The 21,407-nt window shown below is 41.9% G+C and overlaps 1 protein-coding gene across 1 annotated transcript in view; it reads right to left on the bottom strand.

The window, feature by feature from the left end:
• The window catches only part of LOC124135394 (Fanconi anemia group A protein homolog), a 61,161-nt gene that overhangs the window by 24,020 nt on the left and 15,734 nt on the right, over positions 1-21,407 (bottom strand). The window contains exons 13-30 of the mRNA XM_048399031.1: positions 18,922-19,055; positions 17,860-17,970; positions 17,425-17,520; positions 16,383-16,457; positions 15,696-15,781; positions 14,660-14,720; positions 14,061-14,187; positions 13,361-13,501; positions 12,581-12,717; positions 11,596-11,760; positions 8,806-8,999; positions 8,105-8,213; positions 7,785-7,910; positions 7,490-7,563; positions 6,319-6,435; positions 5,220-5,316; positions 4,207-4,331; positions 1,782-1,887 (exon numbers count right to left, since the gene is read on the bottom strand). Coding sequence (XP_048254988.1) covers positions 1,782-1,887; positions 4,207-4,331; positions 5,220-5,316; positions 6,319-6,435; positions 7,490-7,563; positions 7,785-7,910; positions 8,105-8,213; positions 8,806-8,999; positions 11,596-11,760; positions 12,581-12,717; positions 13,361-13,501; positions 14,061-14,187; positions 14,660-14,720; positions 15,696-15,781; positions 16,383-16,457; positions 17,425-17,520; positions 17,860-17,970; positions 18,922-19,055 — 2,081 coding nt within the window. The remainder of the gene's footprint in view (positions 1-1,781; positions 1,888-4,206; positions 4,332-5,219; positions 5,317-6,318; positions 6,436-7,489; positions 7,564-7,784; positions 7,911-8,104; positions 8,214-8,805; positions 9,000-11,595; positions 11,761-12,580; positions 12,718-13,360; positions 13,502-14,060; positions 14,188-14,659; positions 14,721-15,695; positions 15,782-16,382; positions 16,458-17,424; positions 17,521-17,859; positions 17,971-18,921; positions 19,056-21,407) is intronic.

The following is a 21,407-nucleotide window of genomic DNA, read 5'->3' as shown; positions in this document are numbered from 1 at the left end:
GTGATATTCGGACGAGCGCACAAAGGATTTTCAGGAACTGGGTTATTTCTAACCCTATGGTTATGAAGTAGAATAATCACAGAGTTCCATGTAGCCGATATGTTAACAGAGACCGGACATAAACACTTACAGCTGGCTTGATACATTTGTTTATCTGTTTATTGTTTATGCCCCACTCTTCAAGCAATGTTACAGCAACCTGTAAACACTTCCATCTGAACCAGACAATCCAGTGATTGATATTATGAGCAATGCCCAATGCTGTCCGGGAACGATGACATGCATTCAACCAAACCAAAGGTCTGACCACCTGATCCATTTTGCTGCCTCTTTCAACAAGCATCCTTTGCTAGGGACCAATTCTAACCCAGAATCCTCATGGGGTCATGATAAGGTAAGATACTTGAGATGTGGATTGGTCAAGAAAGGTCAAGGCCAAATATCAACTCTTTTAAAAATTCAAGACTGTTGAGGACGGATCTCAAAATCTATGTGTGACTGCTTATATTAGCAGCGTTCCAAGGAGCAGGCTAAATACCCATTCGGTGCCACAATTAGGATAAAAATATGTGTTTCAAAATTTTGTTTGGAACCATGCAGTACTCAGTGTCATCCACAAATCTGAAAAAATCTGTGTATTGATATTGTTAAATACAAAAGTTATGAATCATTTTCTGAAAGCACTGTCTCATGCCGCAGTGATAACTGAACTCGCTTGGTCAGCAAATTACAAAAAGCATCAAATAAATCAAAATTAATATTTGATTAACGCGGTATCCGTTTCACCAAGCTGAATGGCACATTTTTCAAATTAGAGATTGAGAAAAAAATATGTCACACCCAGTGAATTCTGAACATTTCCGGGATCTAATCCCATTTGAATAATGTTTTTCAACGAAACAGATTGCAGCACACCATCATGTTACAAAGTGTGAGTTGGCTGATCGTGTGTTTGGGGACAAACGGTACTGTTCATGCCATCAACCACTGGTTTGTCGGTCTTGATTATTTACAGGTCACTGTCATATGCCAGTAACACTGTGGCAAAAAGCAAGAGTCGATCACCCACACATAATTTCTGAACTGTTGTGTCATTTTTGTTAATAGTTATATTATTGCTGAGTGCAACGTCATACAAAAACTTGTCTTACAGTTTGATACTTGTGAAAATTCTAAGACAGGTGGTTTTCTATCCAAATCTAGTTATATGTTTCATAATGTTATTAGAAATGAGGTATGGACTTATTTAATTGAACTATGTCAGAGAACTGATCATTTCTGTCTTAGCCACTACTTTAAAGCCCAAGTCTTGTAAAATTCTGTTCAAGTAATTATAGCCCACAAAATAACATTAAAGTCAACTGAAAATATTGTTAAGAGCCAAGTTTGGAATCGCAGCTTTAGGCACAAGTATAATACATGCAAATTTCAATCAATACAAAAGTTTTCTGTCTAAGCTATTACAGCTTTTGCTGCCACTGGTTGATCCTGGTATTACTGCTGTCTCCAGGCATGTCTCCATCAGGCAGAGCTACGTACTGCTTACAAATTATATCCGATAAACACTCAAGATTATTTTTTATCTCAAACCAAGGTCAATGGCCTCTTGAATGTCTACTGTTTGAGGCAAGTCAACACTACCTTACATCTCCCTCTACCCAGCCCTCACACTTCCTGCGTAGTGTACACATGTATCGAGTTTATCATAACTTCTTTCATCCCTGAACGTATTACATGCATTTCTTCCAATTTCATTGACATATCCGGTGTACTAGCCATACCAGGCTTTGCTCCAGGGTGTTGACGAATGCTGCGACATGTTGGGAGGTGGGTGTGTCTGTGAGAGTGTTCACCACCCACAGGTAGGCTGGCAGCTGACCCACCAACCTGAAACACACCAACCCCAGGTACTGACTGTACAATAACATAGAGTATAGCTAAAATGGACAGAATTATCATTAAACCACCCGCATGTTATCAGAAATGAGCGGGCCACTGTAACTTGATAATGCCCTCATATTGCTTGATTACGGGCCATTATCACACACGTCGTTAGGTGACATCATAAGAAAGGGATAGGTGACATCACATTCAATAGTAACGTCATCTGGTTTGTTCTGGGACGTTTCAATATTTGTAAAAGTGGGTCAGTGACATTCCTGTTGATTGCAGTAAATCTTTCCACTCATATTGTTGTTTCTTTTTTTCTGATAACAAATTCCATCCATTTTTAGCTATAATAACGGTAACGCTATTTTTCAGGGCATTATCATTTGCAGAACCCCTTGGTCTTTTCAACTGCCCTCCTTCGTCGTTACCCTTATACTAGAGTTATTCAGGCCTACCAGTGGAAACAAGCAGAGAGCAACCAAACTGTTTTGTTTGTTTGTTGTTTAATGCCGCACTTAGCATTATTATCGTTAAATGATGGCGGTCTGAAAATAAAGTCTGGACCTGATAATCCAGTGATTGATATCATGAGCATCGATCTACGCAACTGGGATACGATGACATGCATCAACCATGCATCAAGTTAGCAAGCCTGACCACCCCATCCCGTCAGTCGCTTCTTACAATAAGCATAGTCGCCTTTTACAACAAGCATGGGTTGCTGAAGACCTATTCTAACCCGGATATTCACGGGTCCAATCAAACTATGGAACAAGTACACACTTTAAACAGAAACAGCCACACAAATTCCTCCTTAAGTTTGCATCATAATGATTACAGCCAAACACATTTTCAGTGGAACCGTGCACAGTAAATCATGCAGACCACAACAAACTGAGCACGCACATATTCGGTTTGTTGCGGTTTCCATTGAAAATATGGTGGGCTTTGATCATAACGATGCACACCTTAGGTGTCTTGTTTGTAATTTGGTTGGCTATGTATAGGTTAGACCACGAGGACCCAGTGTCTAATCGTTGAAATGGTTAATTAAACCATGAGGCGCGCAGCGCCCAGTGGTTTAATCACCCATTTCAACAATTAAGACACTGGGGCCTGAGTGGTCTAACATACTTAAACCATGTCCAACATTTATGGCACCTAAAATGCTTAAAAAACATTGTTACTTGCCCATGTTGATGGGCCTATTACATGTATAAGCAAATATAGCCCTGATCGAGATAATAGTAATGTCTTTTCTATCTGTTTCTTTTGTTGAACGAAAAGCTACAAAATCACAAGTACTGTACAAATATTAGAATGCATATAGTAACATATTGTATAAAATATGCATAAAACATATTTCGCAGTTCATAAAGGGATAAGCAATTGGTACTGATGTAAGTAAATGTTTAGTTGTTAATTTCATACTCTATCTTCCCATGTCGCCGTGGCAGAAGACTACATTCGTTAGTATTCAGTGCTGAATCCCGCTGGCGACAAACGTTTTTCATGAACTTGTTCTATCATCAAGACAAATGATAGGGGAAAAAAGAAGTTCCGTCATTGCCAAGAGGTGTTTAACTAACAATTCAGTTAGTTAGACCATGGTCAAAGACAAAGGAGCCATGGTGTAATTCTATTTAAAGGTACATGTCCTAAGTTTGGTTGCTCTCAGCTGGATTTATTTGGTAGGCCGGTTATTGGGAATGGAATGTTGTTCATGAGAAATAAGCCAAATGTTTCATATCAAGAAACAATGGTAATAAAAAGGTATGATATCATGCAAAATAAAATTAATCTGAAATATGACGTAAGGCAAGCTGCAAAACATATCAGGCATGGGATTACATCCCTGATTCCAAACTGATTTCCCTTGGCAGGCATTTTGGAGTTTTCCCCTGATATGTTGCTCAAATTGGTTGGAAGCAGCTTCTACAAAGCCATAACATAAAGTATTACTATATGAATGAATTGAACAATTTGCAATTCCAATTTGGGAATTTTAACTGCCATTTGCTGCAGACTTCGGGATGAATATCAGCCTCTGATCAGGTCTAGATAAACCCCTGCATATACAGTGAAATCCGGAAACTATCTTGTACAGAGCAGTAAACCTGGCTCAGAGTAACTTAACAGATGTCATTGAACCAAAGTGAAATTTATTTATTTACACTTTCGCCCCAACGAGCATTATTTTCTCCCACAAAACAAATCTCCCACACAATGTCATGCCAGTAAACTAAAAAATATAGTCATATGTTGGAACAGTTTGATTCAACAATGGTTTGATTGGATCCATCACGGTGCACTCACCTGGTAAAAGAAATGACTGCTGTTTGACATGAAACCTTCCCAGCATCCTCTCCACTTCCTGTGACTGAATCAAGATGGCTGACCAGCCAGGGCTGTGAGCATGGAGGGAGGTGTTGTACCAGCATCTGGAAACATGAGATGCAGGGAGTACACATATAATCACCTTTGTTGGGTCATGGCTCTTACCTTAACAACAAAATCTAAGGCTTTTTCAAGGCAATGAGGAGCGGTCAGGTAGCCTTGTGGTTAAAGCGTTCGCTCGTCATGCCGAAGACCCGGGTTCGATTCCAGACATGGGTACAATGTGTGAAGCCAATTACTGGTGTCCCCAGCTGTGATATTGCTTGAATAGAATATTGCTAAAAGCGATGTAAAACCATACTCACTCACTCAAGGCAATGATCACACATTTCAAGGCTAAACATAAGACCCCATGGAGAATTTCAAACACATTTCATAAAGACATTGTTACCTTATTTCATTGTCAGAATACACATCCATTTACACTATTCCCATAATCACAAGCCAGGGTCCCATTCCACAAAGGGATTCTAAATGCTAACTTTAACATATGCTTGAGGATATTGTAACGCTAAGATCACCTTGTGGAACAGGGGTCAGTTTTATCAATATTATTAACAGACGTATCTTCTTCTACATGGTCTCATCACACATTATTAGAGAATAAGAAATTCATAAAAAAAATAATAATGTTTGCCAAATTAATGGCAATATTATAAAATTTTAAACCTATTTAAAGGCAGATTCAAAATTAAGTCTTTTTCAAGGCTGGAACTTGACAAGTCCTGAAATCCTTTTGGATTGGTCCTATATCTCAAATAGATAGATCTATAGCCAGACATCATTACCACTTCCTGATAATGTTTTGATAGATGTCACATTTCTTATTGGTGCTGGCATGTTTTTATAAGTATTTATAAATTCACTCATCCAGTAGACAACAATACGTGTTATGAATGCTACTGGCAATGGTTTCTTAATAGAGCAAGTACCTGGAGAAGTGAGAGGATCTCTGGTGAGCTATCCCTGCTGGAGTTGTCTCCCCCTGTACATCTCCCACACTGTGGCTTGTCCAACATGCACACAGCCCTGACACAAAGTGAAATGTTTTCATGTATTCCATGAGTCCAGCAGACCAGTATGCATAAATGCATAGAATGGATGCAGAAAAAATATATATTGCTTCCCGAGGGAGGAACAATAATATTCATTGTCATACCTCCATATCAGAATGGTGAGATCTGATCGATCCACATGATCTTGGTAAATAACCACTGCAATCTCATTAAAATAAGATCTTAGACTACCGCTAAACAAAGATCTGAGGACATCCCATTACGGGTAACGTCAGAATGACCTTTCGTTAATTTTAACCGACCAATGAAATGACTGAGAAGAAATCCACATTAGCCAATCAGAAGGCAGCTTTCTCGAGCTTTACAACACTAGTTTCAAACTGGCGACTACTTTCGAAACATATTTTGACGTATTCTCGATTTAAAATGTTAAAACTGATAAGAAGACCATTCTGGAATGGCTTATAGATGGCCTAGATTGTATGGATATAATCATAAAACCCGTAACTGTCAATCAGAATACCCCTTGTTAAACATTTCGTGGTTGCATGATCAGAAAACACATCCAGACTGTCACTTTCACGATCTTGTAAGTGACGCTCTGATTGGTTGGATGAAAGGTCATCCTGACGTGACCCGTAATGGGATGTCCTCAGATCTTTGTTTAGCGATAGCAAGAAATAAGATCTGATGTTAATGAGATTGATAACCACTGAAGTTTGTAAAAGTTACGATCTAGAGTTCAAGACCACTTTATTCACTGCCATGTGACCTCTGCTCTTGTTATTGATGTGGATGATTATCTGATATACAGCACTGTCTAAACATTTGGTGAAAATCCATCAACTTTTGTAAACTCAATCATAATCATTTGGAAACAAGTCAAAAAGTATTTGATCAGTTAAGCATTATATTAGCCAGCAACATTTGAGAAATAACATGCTTTTTGTTGAAGTGAATTCTTTCAAAACATGAATGAGATAAATATGTTGATATTGAAACTATCTTCTCTCACTGTTTGTGCTTGTTGACGAGAGCGTCAAGCAGAACTGAGCAGACAGTTGCCACATCTGTGTGTCCGTCCGTTGAAGCCAGAAAATGTCCGTACACCGCCCAGCTGAAGTAGTCCTGTCTGGCGATATTGGAGAGGTGGGGTAAATTGAGGTTTAAAGATTATTGCACTTTCATATCATACATATGTGTGTGGGTGGATGATTGTACAAGACTGAACTAATGCTGATTTTATAGTGCTGGCCCACTGAGATACCATGCCGCAGTTAAACATGGACACCCCACTCAGACACAGTGTCTTATCCTCCTAATGTCGAGCACCAGGCAGGGTAACAACATCTTTTAACATCTTTTGGTAAGATGCAGCGGGGAATTGAACCCCCGAACTTCAAGAGGTGCAAAGATACAGTGGGGTCGCGTCATCATATTCTTCCTTTTCGAAGGTGAATCGTTACCCTGAATCATTTGTTCTTAACTTTCAGAGATGGAAGATGTGACATTGTAGGGCAGAAACGTATAGGGTAGAATGTGAATGTGTCTCCTATTTATAGCCAACCAGGAAATACCACAGAATCTGCGCAAGCTGGTTGTTGTACAGTTTTGTTAAAAAAAAATTAAATCTGTTTTTACATGTATTCACATGTTTTTCTACAAACAAAACGTAATGTATTGTATACTTGTAAGTATCATGATACATGGGTATCAATGTATTGTATCATGGGCCTCGAATCGTACGTTACTCCACAACTCATGTTGGTGCATTTTCAAATCGGTCTGTATATGAATTGATTCCAAGGTAGGTGTATTTTGTAATGTATCATAAAATGGGGACCTTTTCTAACCCGGAATCACCATGGGTTCCCAACCTTGGAGACCATTGAAGTACATCTGACATATTTGTAAACAGTTACATGGGAGTTGTTACCCAGGTAAGTAACTATAGATGTAGGCTAGCTCACAGACAGAGGCCTCCTTTTCTCATAGGATTCCTGAGCTCCGGGCTTATTCCATTCATTCAATTTGGATAGATAATGCAAAATCGTTGGTAACTCTCTTTTATGGTACAAGCCGAAAATCTTCGAGACATCAAGACAGGTCATAGTTGGGGTAATGGTGAGCCACAACCTTCAAATACTGTTATATGGTGCTGAACAACACTGGGATGTCCTGATTACCTCAGAGAGTAGGGGAGACAATCCTGGTCTGGATTCACATCCAGTTCCCTTCTGACCCAGTCCTCCAATGACACCTGGAAAAATACACCAGCTTCAGAAACATCCTCACAAATTGTGGATAAAGTTTATCTTTGTTTGTTTGTTTGTTGTTTAATGCCAAACTCGGCAATATTATAGCTATATACGGCTGTCTATTAATAATCGAGTCGAAATGAGAACACATGGGAGTTAATCTGTAATTCCTCACAGTTTGTTGGTCATAATCTAAATACTCCCTGCTGTCGCACGTGCGTACCTGTGAATGGCCCAGCAGCTGTTGGTACTTGTCCGAGCTGAACACTGTGTAGGCAGATGCATGCTGGGAATCTGAGGTCACCATGGTCCGTGTGGATGGCAGGAGGCGCCAACACAGGAGGCAGAACTGACAACAGAGAAGACACTGCAGCACAAGAAAACAGCTGTATGTTATCATACTGCAGAGTGAGTTGAAGCACACATTCACTGGCCACACATAGCCTCAGTCTCTTGTAGAGTAAGGCAATGTTGTTTTACACAACAGTCAGCAATATTCTACAACTTGTAAATAATTGAACTCAAGTGAAAAATAATACTTACCATTTTAACAAGTTCATTTGGAATCACAGCTGTAGACTCTTCTTCGGATGACTTGGTGTCAGATTTTTTAAACCCGAGAAATGAGTACTCCAGATAGTTGGTGCAGAACCTGCGTGAAACATTACACAGCTGATGGTGATTTACTGATGTGGCTAGACGTACCACCAAAACACAGAAAAAATTTATCCTCTGAGTGTTTTAATATGTGATTTTGACATTTTTATCCTCTGTTTGACAAGCATCATCACGTGCTGAAATATGTTTGAGAAGCTTCATCACATGTTGGGATATGTTTGACAAGCATCATGATGTGTTGAAATACAGTGTTTTCAGTTTAGGGCATTTGTAATGGTGTAATCATATTATCATACTTGATGCTGGACATTTATAGTCAGTTAACTCACTTGCCTCGGGAAGATGAGTAAGTCCTTGATCGCTGCAGAGAATTACTATGGGTGTGATTCCTATTGCTGTCTTGTACTGACAAAAACACCATGGCCTGACACCATGTCAAATACAGTCAGGAAATTACGAAGATAATGGCCCCACAATACTACAACAAAGGAGCCACAGCTATTGTAAGGTACCACAAAGCTTCTGACATGAACCCAACAGTCACCTCTAAGTCATCACCAAATGAATACATCATACGTGGTTTGTTTGTGTCAGTATCTCCAAGAAAGGATGGGGCATCAACTCACTGCAGTGTTGAGAGAAGTTGGTCCCCTGTTCTCATAGGGAAATGATGGACGAGGACATCGACAAGCCTGCCAGAGTTATCTCCCTGCTGGTGACAGTTGTGGGCGGTGACTGGACCAAACAGATGCTGCAGACTGGAGAGGTGACACACAAGGGCAGACAACCCTGTCATGTGTTGATGGTTGAGGGTTGAACCCTGTGGATTATCAATCAAGATGACATTTGTTATTCATGACTTGCATATTCTACACCCACCAACACCACACCCACAGCACACCACACCAACCACACCAACCCACACTCACACACCACACAACCTACCAACACACACACAGCACACCACACAAACCCACACACACCACACCAACCCACACACACCACACCAACCCACACACACACACCACACATACACCCACACACACCACACCAACCCACACTCACAAACCTACCAACACACACACAGCACACCATACCAACCCACACACACCACACCAACCCACACAAACCACACCAACCCACACTCACACACACACAGCACACCACACCAACCCGTACACACCACACAAACCTACCAACACACACACAAGCACACCACACCAACCCACACACACAGCACACCAACCCACACACACCACACCAACCCACACACACCACACCAACCCACACACACCACACAAACCTACCAACACACACACAACACACCACACAAACCCACGCACACCACACCAACCCACACAAACCCACACACCACACAAACCTACCAACACACACACAGCACACCATACCAACCCACACACACCACACCAACCCACACACCACACAAACCTACCAACACACACACAGCACACCATACCAATCCACACACACCACACCAACCACACCAACCCACACACACCACACAAACCTACCAACACACAAACAGCACACCATACCAATCCACACACACCACACCAACCCACACTCACACAAACCCACACCACACAAACCCATACACACATAGCACAGCACAACAACCCATAAACCCCCCCACACACACATAGCACAGCACACCAACACACACCAACACACACACACATAGCACAGCACACCAACACACACCAACCCACACACACATAGCACAGCACACCAACACACACCAACCCACACACACATAGTACAGCACACCAACACACACCAACACACACACAAATAGCACAGCACACCAACCCATAACCCCCCCCCACACACACATACACACACACACACACACATATAGCACAGCACACCAACACACACACACATAGCACAACACACCAACACACACACACATAGCACAGCACACCAACACACACTCACACACACACAGCACACCAACACCAACCTGTACACACCACACAAACCTACCAACACACACACAAGCACACCACACCAACCCACACACACACCACACCAACCCACACACACCACACCAACCCACACACACCACACCAACCCACACACACCACACAAACCTACCAACACACACACAACACACCACACAAACCCACGCACACCACACCCACCCACACAAACCCACACACCACACAAACCTACCAACACACACACAGCACACCATACCAATCCACACACACCACACCAACCCACACACCACACAAACCTACCAACACACACACAGCACACCATACCAATCCACACACACCACACCAACCCACACACACCACACAAACCTACCAACACACAAACAGCACACCATACCAATCCACACACACCACACCAACCCACACTCACACAAACCCACACCACACAAACCCACACACACATAGCACAGCACACCAACCCATAAACCCCCCCCCCCACCCCCAAACACACACACAGCACAGCACACCAACACACACCAACACATAGCACAGCACACCAACACACACCAACCCACACACATAGCACAGCACACCAACACACACACAAATAGCACAGCACACCAACCCATACCCCCCCCACACACACACACACACATATAGCACAGCACACCAACACACACCAACCCACACACACATAGCACAGCACACCAACACACACACACATAGCACAACACACCAACACACACACACATAGCACAGCACACCAACACACACACACATAGCACAGCACACCAACACACACACATAGCACAGCACACCAACACACACACACATAGCACAGCACACCAACACACACCAACCCACACACACATAGCACAGCACACCAACACACACCAACACACACACACATAGCACAGCACACCAACACACACCAACACACACACACATAGCACAGCACACCAACACACACCAACCCATAAACACATAGCACAGCACAGCAACACACACCAACACACACATAGCACACATAGCACACATAACACACAGCAAACACCAACCCATACACACCACACCAACCCATACACACACAGCACACCACACCAAAACACACCACACCCAAACACACCAACCCATACACCCACACGTACACCCAAACATACACACCACATCCCACCACACCTTACCACACCACACTACACCACACCAACCCACACACCCACCACACCAAACCACACCAACCCATACACACCACACCACATCACATCACACCACACCAACCCACACACACCACACCACACCACATCAAACCAAACCAAACCACACTCACCACACCATAACATCTTTATACCCATATCTTTATATTAATCTTTATATCTAAGATTCACAAACTACAGAATATCCCCATGTCTGACACCACAGCTTGAAGCTCCACTATACAGTGCTGGAACATCCTACCCCTTTCAGCAGCAGCAAGGCCACCCGCTGTATGACCGGTGCATGTAAGGTGCTGTGCTGGGAGGCCATCTTGACCAGCTCCGGCAGCCATGTCATCACTGGGCATCGAGAACCCAGGTCAGCCGTCACAGTACCACAAATAGCGTTCAGTAAACAATCCACAATCTGAAAACACAAATGTTAAGGACAAAGTCTTAAGAAATCATGAATAACCCAAACTAACAAGGAATTGCATATAGTAAAATGGCAGCTAGAAATGACAATACATACCTATTTTCCCATAATATTTGAAGGGAGGCAAGGCAAAAAGACAAAATAACACTGCTTTGGACAGTTTCTCACTCATGTCACAGTATGTCAGGTTGGTGGGCGAGGAAAGCTCAAGGTGATGCAGGTCTAAGGTATTTAACACTTCAGTAAAAATCAATGATCATGGTTCCCTAATCAGAACGAACTAGGATTCAAAATAAGTTTCCAGCAAGCCCAAGGGACACAACTCTGCACAGCAAATTGCTGCCCCTCACACAAGGGGGCCACCGATTGCACTCCAGAGGAACCTTGTATATGATGATGACTTTGCTGCTCACAAAATATGTACAATACACACTCAGTAGACATTGTGACCAACGTGACCCAACGATAGTGCGTGGGTAAGTGAGTTTGGATCTACACCAGCATAAGCAATATTTCACCAATATCAGAGCGGAAGACACAAGAAGGGCTTTCTAACATAATACCCTGGTAACCCATGTAGGGTATCGAACCTGGGTGTGACTGGGCTATATCCCCTCCCCAACTTAGGTCCACCAACTGGGGGTACCAGGGGCCATTAGACTCCCGGGGGACTGACCTGAAGGTGGAGAGGGGCAATGTCTGACTTGTCGGGGTGGATGGTCACACTGGGTGTGACTGGGCTATATCCCCTCCCTAACTTAGGTCCACCAACTGGGGGTACCAGGGGCCATTAGACTCCCGGGGCACTGACCTGAAGGTGGAGAGGGGCAATGTCCGGCTTGTCGGGGTTGATGGTCACACCAGCTGGGGCCTCGTTTGTCCTCATATTCCCCCCTGTCTTCAACAAGGCCTCAAGCTTGTCACTGATCACAGATATCACCTCAGACACTGATACATAAGACACATACTATGAGTGCAAGGTGTGAGAAAGTAGAGACTTAAACTGCTTTGAACATTAAGTGATGGATACAGACGTTTACAGACGTTAACACCAGCGAGTGCTGACAGATCAGTAGCATAGCATAATAGAGCTGAAGCTTGCATTTGAACCAACAGTGAGATTATATTACAATAAATACATTTAAACAGATTCCATGGCATTTGATCAGCTAACCAAGCAACTGTTTTTGTGTTTTTGTTCCTATATTCGGAATATGTTTTAGCCACACCCACTAGCAGATTACTTTTTTCTGATTGGCAGATAACAGGGTGGGCAGGCTTGTGTTGTATTACCACCCTGAAAAATTCCTGTTTTTGTATTTATGTCTACAGTTTTTATGTTAATCATCAAATAAGCAGTTAGTGAAGTTATTCATAATTAACATATTTATATATAGCAATTGACTTCAATATGTTTTTTGTGTTTATGGAGGTATCATGCAAAATCTTTTGAAGTCAATAATTAAATAAACCTGAAAACTCTGTGAATAATTGATCCCGGTGTATCCAATCATCCTTTTAGATGGTTTAAGTGACAATCACAGGGAACTACTTCACACGCATTAGGCAGAGACCTCCAACAATTCCTCACCTCTCTGTCCAGTCGGTTTGTTTTGTACCTCCGTGCTGACCACTGCATTGTGGAGTTGCTGCAGCCGGAAGCGGAGCTGCTCCAATGGCGCCAACATGGCATCTTGCATGACATCGTCCTGACTGTCGGCATCAAACACACCTTCAACAAAACAAAGTTCCTTTAACACTCATGAATAAATTAGGCTATGGGAACATGAATAAGTGTCACGTAAACATCCAACATGCTGATCAATATTTTAGCTGCTTCATTATTCGGCCCCTGTAGGGATTCCAGGGTAGAGTAGATCCCCAGTACCTCACTGAAATGAGAGACTGTAAGAATGGGTATTGACTAAATGATTACAATGTGCTACTTTGTGTTTTGAGGCATTGACTGAAAACATCTTCAAAACCAAATTTCCAGGACATGAACCCTTGTTGAGGTCTTCTCCTCTTGTATTTGAATCTAAGGACCCCTAAATCCCCTTTTATCATTAGGGCTATTACAAGGACTCATCAACTTTCATGATTAATTTCGAACACCAATTTTAACTCTTTTCAAAAGAATCCCTGGCGCTGGATATTCAACAGCGTTTCCATTGCTCTTCCTGGTATTTGGTAATGGCCACTGACAGAAGGGTACGCATCTAGTCATGAAGGAGGCGCAACAAGTGGTGAAATCAATCTGGCCTCAAACTAGATCCATGGGTTTCTGTTACCTTCCAGCAGTTGCCTTGACTCTGTGCGGCAGGCTTCCTGGTACTTGGTGTACATGGAGGCTGGTATCTTGTCAGCCTTCCTCAGTGATGCGATCATCTTCATCCGGATGTCTGGTCTGTCCGGCAGCTGAAGCAGACGGCAGTTGAAGATATAACCATGACAGCCTGCCGTACATCATCATCAGTGCATTACAGGATTGTATACACAATGTTCCTCCATTACTATGAATACATATGTGCTTCTTGTGTAGTCACTTTTTTCAAGGAATCAAGCTATGTCCTGGTTTCAGAGAGAAGGAAGACAGAAAGTAAGTGGCTTTGTGCGAAATATACCTCTGGTCACCAAGCAGAGAATTAGTACCTAATTAGCATTAGAGTTAGTGACTATTAACCTTCTAGCGCCTCACAGGCCGCTTGGGCTGAATACTCCCCAGGGAGTTGAAAATCGAGATGACCATGGGCATCTACTAAGGTGATGTGACTCAAACATCACCTCCCTACTAACACCTCCATGGCTGAGACATCACAAGTGGACGTACAGAGATAGGTGACAGATGCTAGGGACATGACAACGTTGTCTTCCATACGTATCATCTTACATGTCTGGGTTTCAGCAGTGATCGCAGATACCTTCCAACAAAGTAGGGCTTCCTGAAGATGCTGTAACATATGAAGATAATTCAGTATTAGAAAGTGAATACAGGAGAATCTGATAACATAGGTAAAGAGTCTCGACACTACCTGACAGTGTGTATTTTTTATCAGCACGGAAGACTGACCTTGACACAAGGAATCACGACATTCCCTCATCATCTGTTGATAGACTGACTTATGCAATCTCATAAACTCATAAACTCATCTACTGGCAACACTCGAACTGGTCCAGTGGCAACAAACTTAAAAGCTTGAATGTGAAGGTATGGGCTTTTATGAGCTAAGCTTACAAAGACAGGAAGAACAGTTACTTTACTCAGGCTATTGGCTAGTGGGTGCAATTGGAGACTGGGCATAGAGCCTTGAGGTCTTCTCCAACACTGACATACAGACAAGGGTGAGTGAGGCCTGCATTGGCAATGTCTCTGACTGAATGTGTCACCCAGCTGTAAATGGGTAGCCGGAAGGAATTGATTGTATGCAGCTGTCAGCACAATTTCAACTGTATCATGGTGACCTGTAAACAATTGAGTGGGAACCAGGTAGAGCAGTGGTTGATGTTTATGAGCCAAACCGTCAGGGTACGTTACATGAAATCGGCCACCTGAGCACCCAACCTGACCATCCAATCTATGCACATGCTAACAGTGAAGGTCTTGGTTAGAATAGGTCTTCACCCACCCATGCTTGCTGTAAAAGGCGACTATGCTTGTCAAAAGAGGCGACTAATGGGATCGGGTAGTCAGGCTCGCTGACTTGGTTGATACATGTCATCATATCCCAATACTGAGGATCGATGCTCATGATATCAATCACTGGATTGTCTGGTCCAGACTCGATAAGTTACAGACTGCCTTCATATAGCTGGAATATTGCTGAGTGCATCATTAAACAACAAACAAACAAACATTGCTGAATGTCATCCTTGCTGGCTCCTGTATGCCACATGGTGGATGTATTCCCCTCCTAAGTCTGCCTCACCTAGCTTCCATGACAGTGGTTGGTACTTTGCCAGTGGCCTGGAAGGCGGTGAGGGATCTCTCTATGTCAGCCTCCACAGGATCTACCTGTAACAGGAGTGGAACGAAGTATCACTTTAATGTTCAGCCTAGAGTTCTTCAACAAATGTGTATCAACACATGTAATAATTAGTTGTCATGTAATAATAAAGAACAGGAAGATAATAGAATCTTCTTGATAATTAAAATTATACAAGTTAAAGTATTTCTTGTCACTGGTTTGTCATAAACCTGTGGCAGATTCTGAGAGCTAAGGGACACAACTCTTTACATCAAGTTTCTGACATGATGACACACATACCAGATAGCTAAGGGACACAACTCTGCACATCAAGTTTCTGACATGATGACACACATACCAGATAGCTAAGGGACACAACTCTGCACATCAAGTTTCTGACATGATGACACACATACCAGATAGCTAAGGGACACAACTCTGCAAATCAAGTTTCTGACATGATGACACACATACCAGATAGCTAAGGGACACAACTCTGCACATCAAGTTTCTGACATGATGACACACATACCAGATAGCTAAGGGACACAACTCTGCACATCAAGTTTCTGACATGATGACACACATACCAGATAGCTAAGGGACACAACTCTGCACATCAAGTTTCTGACATGATGACACACATACCTCCTTGCTGCTGCTGGTGGTGGTGGTGATGCCGATACTGTTGTCATATATTCCTCCACTGATCTCACATGATTCCTGCAGAGGGGAAAACCTTGGTACAAACGTCTCATACAAGCCATATTGTCATGTCTTCATCTTCGTTTAATGTTACACGTGGGCATCATGACCCATTGCAAAACATATGTGTTACAATCTGGCTGATTTGAAACAATGACCATTGTGAGATACTAATAGTGACATGCAGTGTCGAACTAAATCTTGTGAGGCTTGCTTAATTTCTGTTGGTGTGCCCACTTCATGCTGGCTGGTGAAGTAGCTGTGCTACACACTTTCAATGCCTGTGCAATATCTGAGTAAAGTAATGATATGAAAAAACAAATGAGCAAAGATGCCAAAATATGTTTAGAGCTGTTGTCGGTGTTTCCTTGATAAATTAAAAACAAACTCAAAACCCATGTCACTTCACTCAACTGCTCAGCTGACACCAAAGATTTGGTTTTTGTGATGGTAGAATTGAGATAGGTATACTGTGTTTCAGTGTACAGCTAAGTCATCTGTAGACTTAACCCTCCAAAACTGAGTTCAGAACTTAACACAAAGTATTTCAAAAGATAAATTCAGTGCAGTTTAATCTAAAGGAAAACTATCTCTGCATTAAAAACACACCATGTTTATCTCCTAAATATCAATTTTTTTCAATCAAGGTGTGAGATTTGAGGTAAGAAAAGCTTCCAAAATGACATATATATATAGAAACCTTTAATTAATTAATTCAACATTTGGAGGTGTTTTCTCTCTACCTTCTCCTAATGAAAAGTTTGGCTGACTGAAATAAGAAATCCACCACTACAGTCTGTAATGACATAATTTACTCTTCATGGCCCAAAAGTAGCCATTTTCACAATGTTTCCAAATTGGACAGTGGTTCCAACTCTAGCTCTCACATATTTTACTGGCCTGTGTATACAAAATCTGTATTTCCAAACTAAAATAGCCCCAAGTGTTTGTCAAGAAGGTATCCTGGCATCAACACACAACACACCTTCAGGTCTGTCAGCCTCGTTTTGGCAAGCGTGATGTACTCAGCTAGGAATGGCCGACATTTTGGGGGCACGTGTGGTGGCCTGAGAATATGCACCTAGTTAGCAAAAACACAGACAATCAAAACCACAAAACACAGGGTTAGAAATTAAACGCAGAAGTCAAGGGGTCCTTGTCATAAACCTTGATTTAGGGATCACCAGATTCAAACTGCTAAACCTCGAGGTCCCTTATAATTTCTGGACACTGTAACAGATCGTAATTGATTAACAGAGGGAAAATAGGCCAAGGTAAAATAACAGCAGACACAAGTCTCATGCATAAATATTGAATCATATTATGATTGGAATATGTTACTAAGAAAAATAATTGTCAAATAGAAACAGTCTTGAAATGTGAGATTGCTCAGTGATCAATGACAGCTGTGTTCTCTGACCTTGAGGTGTGGAGCAGACTCATAGGGGACAATATTTGTCAGGAACTTCATAAAGAAACTGAAGGATTTCTTGGAGGAAGCTGGGCTTCTGTTTGCATCACCAAATGTTTGCTGAAAAGATAAAAAGATATAAACCAAATCAGACTTGTGAACTAGAAAACGTCACAGTATGAATGTTGTGTAACTAAGTGATTATTACTTGTGACCTCCATACATGTAACTATTGAGACAACCTTTTGAAAGCAATGAGCCAATCCTGGAACTCGGGCGGCTGGAGGTTGACAAGCATGTAACTATGGTAACGACCCAGCAAGTCTACCTGGAACCATTCCTGGTGGTATAGGAAGACATGTAACCATGGCAATGACCCATGAAGCCTACCTGGAACCAGTCCTGGTAGTGTAGGAAGACATGTAACCATGGCAATGACCCATGAAGCCTACCTGGAACCAGTCCTGTTAGTGTGGAAAGACTTGTAACCATGGCAATGACTCATGAAGCCTACCTGGAACCAGTCCTGGTAGTGTAGGAAGACATGTAACCATGACAATGACCCTTGAAGCCTACCTGGAACCAGTCCTGGTAGTGTGGGAAGACATGTTACCATGGCAATGACCCACGAAGCCTACCTGGAACCAGTCCTGGTAGTGTGGGAAGACATGTAACCATGGCAATGACCCACGATGCCTACCTGGAACCAGTCCTGGTAGTGTGGGAAGACATGTAACCATGGCAATGACCCAGCAAGCCTACCTGGAACCAGTCCTGATAGTGTAGGAAGACATGTAACCATGACAATGACCCATGAAGCCTACCTGGAACCAGTCCTGGTAGTGTGGGAAGACATGTAACCATGGCAATGACCCAGCAAGCCTACCTGGAACCAGTCCTGGTAGTGTGGGAAGACATGTAACCATGGCAATGACCCAGCAAGCCTACCTGGAACCAGTCCTAGTGGTGTAGGAAGACATATAACCATGGCAATGACCCAGCAAGCCTACCTGGAACCAGTCCTGGTAGTGTGGGAAGACATATAACCATGGCAACGACAAGGCAACCTACCTGGAACCAGTCCTGGTAGTGTGGGAAGACATGGAGGCCCTCCAGACAGCTCTGTCTGGCCAGCAGGAAGGCGATGATCGTGCTCTCCATGTCTGCATTCTCCAACCCGTCCGAGAGCAGGCTGTGGATATGACCTGCAAGTGCAGTAAAAAACACAATAACACATGGAACCCACCAGGAGAAATAGGACCCTATGGGTGCTAGGATGCAATATGCTGTGACGTCATAAGATGTTTGATGTAAACTTACTTCAGTGAAGATCACCATAAGTAATGAATTAAAAAAAAAATGTCTTATTTTCCTTTTGTTAGTTTGTAATGTAATAAAAACATTTCAGAACCTTTCAGCATTCATGTCTACTTTCAATTCAGCAGACATTATGTATAAAAACTGCAGTTATTACATAAACAGTTATAAGGCAGAAATTGAGTCAAATGTTGGATGTCATGAGTGTCTGTAATAAATATGATTTGAAGCTTGTGAATTGTATTTTCTAGTTCCTAAGATACTTTATTACTTGCCCGTGAAGAGATCACCCGTTTAATAAACATACAGCTTTATTACACATTGTGTAATACCAAAACGCGTGCTTATGTACTCTCGGAACACGTTTCACGAACAAATATTGAAAGCTCTCAACATCCCTTGGCGTATTCAACGACATTGTGTGTGGAGATGATAGATCACTGGGAGGAGCTTATGCACACTCGATGACCCCAGCATTGTTTCGCCGATGGATCTTGCAACAAAATTCAACAAATTACGTCATCGGGTATTGTGACGTGATTGTAAACTTTGAGGTGCAAGGCCCCGTTCCACAAGGCGATCGTACTCTAGCGCAACAACAGTCGTTAGTCTAAGTTAAATTATGTGAGTTGTGATAGCCTTAGCACTACGATAATTTTGTGGGACGAACGCCTGAATTCTAAAAGTGGACCATTGTATGATATTAAATTCATACGTTTCAACTTTTGACGTGTTTGAAGTATTATTCTGTTAAACTCAATTGGATTATGCCATGGATCGTGTAGGTGTCAGCCTATTTACACTCAACAGTATAATTCTAAAAACATTATAAATGACAAGTAATAAATAAAATACTAAACTCGCTCTCGTGTAAAATCAATTTTATGAAACTCGCTTTTGCTCGTCAGATACCAGAACTATTCACTCGTTTCATAAAATTGGTATTACACGGGAGCTCGTTTAGTATTCTATATGTAGTTTTAAAATACAGTGATCGCTCGCTATTGCGCTACCAATGGGGTCCAAATAATTGGTGGGCGTTATAGACGATGAGCCGTTTAACCGAAGCCGAGGCGGGGGAGCGCGCTCGGCAAATCTCAAATCATCAATAGGCCTATGTGTTTATCTCACGTCACGTCAAAATAGTATATATTTTTATGGACCTAGATCTACCTGTAATATCATTCATTTATTAAATCTGTCATATTTCACAATGTCTGAAATACGTATTCCATTCTAATTTATCATTTTTTATCAATAAATTAAAATATTATTCACTATTTCCCGCGATGTTATTGAAAATAAAATTCTCGGACACACATTTCGACAACGGGTCCGCATCGAACATGTCAAAGAGCAAAATAAAGACTATTTTAAGCAAATCTTTAAATATATTATACAAAGTGATAAATAAAATCAACAAAAATATATCTAAAAGTAATCAAACTTACATCTAAGTTATTATTTCCATCGTTTTGTGCGATCGCGTGTAATGTAAGTCAAATGACATCTCGGCTTTCGTCGCCTTGAATTCTCGGCTCGGACACAACGTTTAATGCAAAAATATATGCATGAAAAATCTTTGTCACAGCTCGTAACCTAGCACGATACATTCGCGAAGTTCCATATTTTTAATATATATCGTGATTTCCTGCTTAAAACGTTCAGAATAACACGATTTAACAAAAAATCTTTCGCTAACTTCTGAAATTTATCAAACACGAGCTTTGTATCAAAGCTTGATTGGCTGCCTGAGGTCACGTGCTCAAAATTGACCAATCACGAAACTTGTAGCAGATTTCGGCAAGAAAGCGTCATTAGAAACAAATTTTAATCCAATGAAATCGCTTGTTATAACTACGGGGAAAAAACAGGCGATGTTACGAAAGCGCGATTACGAAATGAATGACCGCCGTGTTGTGACAGCAACTACATTTGTGTGACAGTTTAGCCTTAAATTGGATTGCCCACTAATTAAGAATATAAACTTCACTTGTGGTTCTCTTTTATTGCATGCATGCGCTTCTAAGATCAAAGGATGTATAGTGTGAAAAGTTAACTAGTTGAACAATCGTATTTCCGGGACTTGCCGCGGATATTTTCAAACAGATTATTAGAACTCCATTCAGCGATAAACCGTTGATTATGCAATGAGAAGCGTTATGTGCAAATAAACAACGAACAACAATGCAATCATGTCTGTGTAAAACTCTCAGTATTAAAAGTGTACATAAATTTTG

Source organism: Haliotis rufescens, unplaced genomic scaffold (genome assembly GCF_023055435.1).
Source record: "Haliotis rufescens isolate VD_foot unplaced genomic scaffold, xgHalRufe1.0.p SCAF_19, whole genome shotgun sequence".
In the NCBI taxonomy this organism is placed as follows: Eukaryota; Metazoa; Mollusca; class Gastropoda; order Lepetellida; family Haliotidae; genus Haliotis; species Haliotis rufescens.
Note: the sequence above shows the minus strand (reverse complement) of the source record. Positions and strands in the feature narration are given on the sequence as shown.